The 6000-nt window shown below is 57.2% G+C and overlaps 1 protein-coding gene across 9 annotated transcripts in view; it reads left to right on the forward strand.

Annotated features, from left to right (window-relative positions):
* PFKFB3 (6-phosphofructo-2-kinase/fructose-2,6-biphosphatase 3) overlaps window positions 1-5552 on the forward strand; it is a 77337-nt gene extending 71785 nt beyond the window's left edge. For 6 of the 9 annotated variants that reach the window (XM_027560156.1, XM_027560150.1, XM_027560149.1 and 3 more), the window contains one exon: window positions 3040-5552. In XM_027560156.1, coding sequence (XP_027415957.1) covers window positions 3040-3087 — 48 coding nt within the window. In that variant the 3' untranslated portion in view covers window positions 3088-5552. Of the gene's footprint in view, window positions 1-1845; window positions 1899-3039 lie in introns of all 9 variants that reach the window. The other 3 variants (XM_027560151.1, XM_027560157.1, XM_027560152.1) reach the window with 2 other exon arrangements.
* The last annotated feature ends 448 nt before the right edge of the window (window positions 5553-6000 follow it).

The following is a 6000-nucleotide window of genomic DNA, read 5'->3' on the forward strand; positions in this document are numbered from 1 at the left end:
GCCTCCCCCAAGAGCCCTACCGTTTTGAGAGGAAAGTTTGCGCAAAGTTTGCGCAGAGCCTAACCTGCACGGTGAACAGTGGAAGACCCGAGCACCCCTCCTGTCCTGCAGAGATCCCCCACCTTCCAGGGCTCCGGGACCCCCGCTCTGGAGTGGTCTGCCTGGACACCACTGCTCTGCATCGTGTTGTCCTGGATCAGAACACTCTCGGCCTTTACGGTCACGTCCAGGATGGGGTGCGGCTGTCTCTCTGTAGTTTCTGGTTAATTCAGCGCTGGTTTTAATTCCACTGGATAAATTCAGTGCTTCCTCTGCTCTGGTGGTCCCCAGCCACAGGAATGAACTGCGGCTGTTATATCACAAAATTTTAACAAGAGACATCCTGAAACATTGCCCTAACTCCTTGCGTCACACCTGCCCCATCTTCCCCTTCACTGGCTAGGCTAATCCACGCAGAAACGTGGCTTACTCTTGGAAAATAGGAGCCGCTGGGCGTTGTGTTTGGACTGAGTGATATCACCTGCCCAGAAATACACATCATCACTTTTCAGCTTTTACACATCCCGAGTCTTTAGTTCTTAATATAACCCCCGGAGGTCGCAGGGCAGTTCTTGGCCCCGCTTCCCAGATGAGGGTGAGGCCTCGCCCACAGTCACCCCACCAGCCCTCAACAGAACCAGTGGTTGAATGGCTCTCCAGTCCCAAAGGCTGGCTACTTTCTCTCTGCTGGCTTCCAGAGCTGCCTGGGTCCTGTTCACCTCCCCATCCCGGGCACCTGGCGTTTGCAGCCTGTGGGGCGAGGCCCAGAGCAGTTTGGGTTCCTTTCTGGCTCTTGCAGCCTCTGCTTTGCAGCCGCTTCCTGTGGCTGAGACATGTTTATTTAATGGTGGGCTTGCCCGTCAGAGTCAGCCTGTAAGAGTAACAGTCCTGTGTCTGTGACCCCTGCGACACATAGAGTGCCCCAGGGGCGAATGTGCTACTGTGAAAACCAGCCTTAGAAGTTTGGAACCTTACAGTTTTGCATCTGTGCGTGTCCTCTTCCTTTTGATCCACAGCCTAGTGTTGCCAGGAAGGACATCCTCCTGCTGGGAGAGGGCCATTCAGCCACCCTTTGAGGTTGAACGTGTCTCTTTCTAAGGCTGGTGGTGCCTTTGGTCAGAATCCCTCCAGTTCAGTGAAAATGTGTTCTCTGCATCCATGCAGGTGTGCCAGCGTTCAGGTGTCTTGATGACGAGAATGTGGGTGTAGCACTTAGGAAAATACCTGGCTCGGGGCCAGTGCCTGGTGGACAAGAGCTGTTCCTGAGGGAGGCTCCGTGCCCTGTGCTTTGGCGGCCTGGCCAGGCTGAGGGTTCCTTCTCGTGGGCAGCAGGAGTCCTCAGGGACTGGGGACAGGGTGCCCTTGGGGTCTTAGGGTGGTGGCCCCAGGATGCTGGTGTCCTGGTAAAGCAGGCTCGTGATAGGTGGGACACAGCGCCTACCCTGCAGCCCGCTCCCCAGGGGCCGGCAGGCCGTCTGGCCTTCACAGGGCATCCTTGGCTTTTTTATTTTTAGTCCTAAATAATGTGTTTAATTATTTAGCTTCTTATAGTACTCACATAACAGAAACTGACAAGTCCGTGTTGTTGTTTAGTCACCCAGTCATGTCCGACTGTCCTGTAACCCCGTGGACTGTAGCCTGCCGGGCTCCCCGTCCATGGGATTGCCCAGGCGAGAACCGCGGAGTGGGTTGCCACGCCTCCTCGACGTTTAAATGTCAAATGCGCCCTCAGAAGACAATCCTACTAAAGATGTTTTGTTTTTCTTTCCCAACATGTTTCTTCCTTCCCCCTTCTATGCTTGAAAGACGAACTGTCTGTCATATTTTCTCAAAGTTCTCTCCTTACTAACCTTGGCAAGGTAAACGCTACCTGCATGCCAGCCTCCGTTCCTTCCACGTCTCTCTGCATCATGGCATCTCAGCCCTCGGGGCGTCATGGTCTGCGTGGACACTGGCCATCGTGAAGTCTGTAACTCATTCACCCAGGCCCCGGAGCATGTGTGTTATTTAAAGGGCAGCGCCCATGTCTTGGTGTGTCCAGAGCCCTGGGCACCCTGAGCGCATGACGTGGCCTATGGTCTCCAGTGTCCTCATCGCATCACCATCATTCGTGGGTGCCACAGCCTCGGGCGTCTGATGTCCCAGGGTGGGTGGGAGCTGGACCTCCATCCCTGACCCCACAGGTTGACCGAGGCCTCCCTGGTTATGAGCTTCGGGGGCCTTGCTGGAGACGCCCAGCTCACTGGGGTGGTCTGATGCACTCGTGGGCAGCGGGTCGGTGGCCTGGGCCCTGAGTCCGGCTGAAAGCAGGCTCAGTGGGGCCCCAGCTTCTGTGCCGCCAGCCCTGCGATGGGCCTCTCTTTCAGAGATTCTTGGTTCTGGCGGGAGAGGAGTGGGCTGTGGTGATGCTTGTGTTTCTGTCCTCCTGGGTTCCACTTTCCCTGCCGCCTCGCTAAGACAGTCTGGGAGGAGAAGACTTTTAGAAATTGTTTCCCTTTTCTCCGGGGCAGGTTAAGGAGGGTAGGTTAGGAGCCCACAGCTCTGCTTAGGCCAGGCTGAGAGGAGGGTCCTAGTGCTTCTCCAGGTTTAACCATCCCCCACTGCCCCTGCCTGGTAGCGAGGCCAGCATGAGTGCCCCGGGTGGGACAAGCACAGCCTTGGGCTCTAAAGAGGCAGGAGCTGGAGGGGCCCTGGGTGCTGGCACCCGGTGCTCCTGGGAGCAGCTCAGACCCCAGGAGCTGCCCGCTGTCCCCACCCGCGCCCTCCCCGCCTCCTCCGGGCGCATGTCAGGGCCCTTCCTGGCCCCTTTCCCCGTGGGACCCCAGGCTCGTCCACCACCACGTTCCTGGGCCGCACTGTATTTGGTGATGCTGCTCCTCCGGGCCGTGTTCTCTTTTGGGGAGAGGGGGCCCGCATCTCAGTTGCAAACTTCATCTTTGCTTGCGAAGCCTAGTCAACAGGAATGGTAACCGGCTTCCCCCTCTTCTCTCCTGAGAGCAGAACATGAAAGGCTCCCCGGGCAGCGTGGACGCCTCCAGGACGCACTGACCGCCCCCTCCCCACACCCGGATCCCGCCCTTCCGTCTGCCCACCGCCAGCCGTCCGAGGACGTCTCGCAGAGCGGAGCAGGGTGGAGGGCAGCATGGAGGAGGGGCTGCTGCTCCAGGGGGACTGGGCCCCTGCCTGCCCCTGCTCCCCCAGCCTTCAGGCCGCTCTCCCCGTGGGCCCCAAGTGGCTCGGGAAGGACCGTGCACAGAGGAGGCAGGACCAGGTACCTCCCTGTGGGCTTGTTCATCTCGTTCTGTACCTGCCCCGCTGGTGGTGATGCTGGTCCTCGACTCCTAACCTTAAGGGGGAGCCAGGCTCTCAGCCGCTAAGGATCAAGGGAATGAAAACTTCCAAGAGGCTCTTTGTGCATCTGGCCTGGACGTTGCCTCCTGCAGGGAAGCTCATGGCTTGAGCTGGGTGGGGTTCACCCAGGAGAGCCGGTCCTGCAGCTGAAGAGAGGAGCCCCACGCTGGACCCGCTGGTCAGCCAGGCAGCAGCCCCTCTGCATGTCGCCTACCCTTCCCAGTCTGTCCTGCCTCTGAGGAGGGCGTGGGACAGTCTGGCAGGAGGAAACAGCCCCGGGGGCCTCGCCTCCTAGCGCAAGCTCTTCCCTCGGCTCCCGGGCCTGCTGGCTCACGCACTTTGTTAACGGCAGAGACTGTGACCTGAAACATCTCACCTTTGGCAACTGAAGATGCTCGGGGTTTGTGCCAAACCCCGATGCTTGGGGCTGGAGCTCTGGAACGTTGTGGGAGCCGGGCGTGCCTCTGGGGAGGTGAGGGGATACCCCCACCCCTAAATGGCCGGGCAGGGAGCATTGGGATTGTTGCAAGACTGACTCTGGGCGACAGCATGCAAAACAACGACCTGGCCCCCTCTTTCGGGACATTCGTCCCCTCCTGTGCTTCCTGGGTGGGGACAGCGGCCCAAGCCAGGCCTCACTCGTGGCCGCGTCCTCCAGGAGGCTGGCCGCAGGATGTGGAGCAGCGCCCTGTGTGCGTGAGGAGACCTGCTGTGTCCTCAGCGCGGAGCCCGCTGCCCTGGGCGGGTCCGGAGGAAAGAATGTCCTCGTCTGCCTTCACGGCGCCTGCGGCATTTCTAGTAGGGGGCGGTCAGAGCAGGCTGTGGACACGTGGTTCTGAACACCTGTAGTTTCTGCCTGCTGGTCTTCTCCTGGGGCCTCCGGGCACTCAAGGGGGTCGAGGCCCAGGAGAAGCGGTGTGAACTGAGGTAGATCTTGTCCAGTGACCCTTTTCAGAATCTCAAGAAGCCGGTGCCAAAGGTCACCTTCTCTTCCTGCCTTCCCCGCTCCTTCCCCCTCTTAGCTTGTGAAGTAGTCATGGGGGTGGGGGGCCATTTAGACAGCTGGAGCCTGGAGTGGGGAGAGGAACTGTTTTTGTTAGTATTTTTTGTTTGAGAGGAGCTTGTAGAAGAAAAATGCATGTTTCTCTGATTGGGACTCAGTGGGGAGCAGGGACAGGATTCAGAGGCCCTACAATCAGGTGTGTGGGTTTCACATCAAGCTGTTCAAACCCTCCCTTCCCATCACTGGCCATCTTCCCAAGAGGATGTCTGTCTGTCTGTACGTGCCTGTGCAGGGCGTGTGTTACTCTCCCTCTTTCCTGCTGCCTTGTTGTCGTGTGTGTCTGTGTGCGTGTTTAGACGGAGGGGCCTGCTGTCCTCCTGCGAACAGCTCTTACATCCACCTTCTGGCTCCTCCTCTGGTGTTTGGAGCGGACCCTGAATTTCGACTCTTGACGGCTGATCTGAATGCTTGCCCTGGCCTCTGACTGCCCAAAATCAGTGCATTTACACAGGAGGCCTGGCCTGACCGGGACCTTGGTTTGCAGGGGCCTTGATGTGGAGAGAGAACCTCAGTGTTGGGGGAAGGTGGGGGACAGGCAGAGAGCAGAAGCTGGGGGTCCGGGGGTCAGAGACCGGACTTCCAGGGAGGGAGGAGCGGGCCGAGGCTGTGTCTGAGCCGCGGTCGCAGGGCTTCTGCCTCGCTGACTGCTGGCCCTCACTCCCCTCCCCCAGGAGCTTCTGGGACCAATATTTTTAACTTCGCTTATTCATTTTGGGCTGGGCTTGCCCCTCCCCTTCTTCTGTCCTGAGAAAAGCTCTTCATTTGGGGGTAGGGAAGAAAGACTGTTTGAACCACGCCAATGACGTTTTCGTTTCTAATACTTGAAATTTATTTTTTTATTATTTTGATAGCAGATGTGCTATTTATTTATTTAATATGTATAAGGGATCCTGAAGATGGAAAGCTGTATAGATTGGGTTTTGTTGGTTGGTGGGCTTGGGGGCCTTTTACGTGTGACTTCTGACTTCTCTGTGTTCTCTGTAAATTTGTCCGAGTTAATTACCTGAGATGAAGCTGTGCCAGCTTTCAAACGGAAAGCCTGTCGGAAATTTGTATATTTTGCAGTTGCCAGAACAATAAAATACCTGGTTGAAATACACAGGTGAAGCACCCCTTGGTCTTTTTTGGGGAGAGGGACAGGAAGACTTTAACTAGTCTGGGGGTCACTCCACCAAGTTTCTGCCACTCAGCCCCATCACCTTCCTTTAACCAGGACGTGCAGGGACTTCCCTGGTGGTCCAGTGGTTGGGTAGGATTCCACGCTGCCACTGCTGGGGGCACTGGTTGAAGCCCTAGTTCGGGGAACTAAGATCCCACATGCCTTTTGGCTGAAAAATCCCCTAGGACTTGAAATTCACCTGCAGCAGATAAAGTCATTCCATCGAACAGCTGCAGTGCGGACGGGTTAATGATCTTCCGTGATCCTTATCCTGCGTGCCCTGGGTAGAGGGGGCTGTTTCTGTCCTCCTGCTTTGCAGATGAAGAATTTGAGGCTCAGCAAAGGTCAGTCACATCCCCCAAGGCTGCTTAATGGGCGAATTTCAGGG

The sequence above is a fragment of the Bos indicus x Bos taurus genome, chromosome 13 (assembly GCF_003369695.1).
Source record: "Bos indicus x Bos taurus breed Angus x Brahman F1 hybrid chromosome 13, Bos_hybrid_MaternalHap_v2.0, whole genome shotgun sequence".
NCBI lineage: Eukaryota > Metazoa > Chordata > Mammalia > Artiodactyla > Bovidae > Bos > Bos indicus x Bos taurus.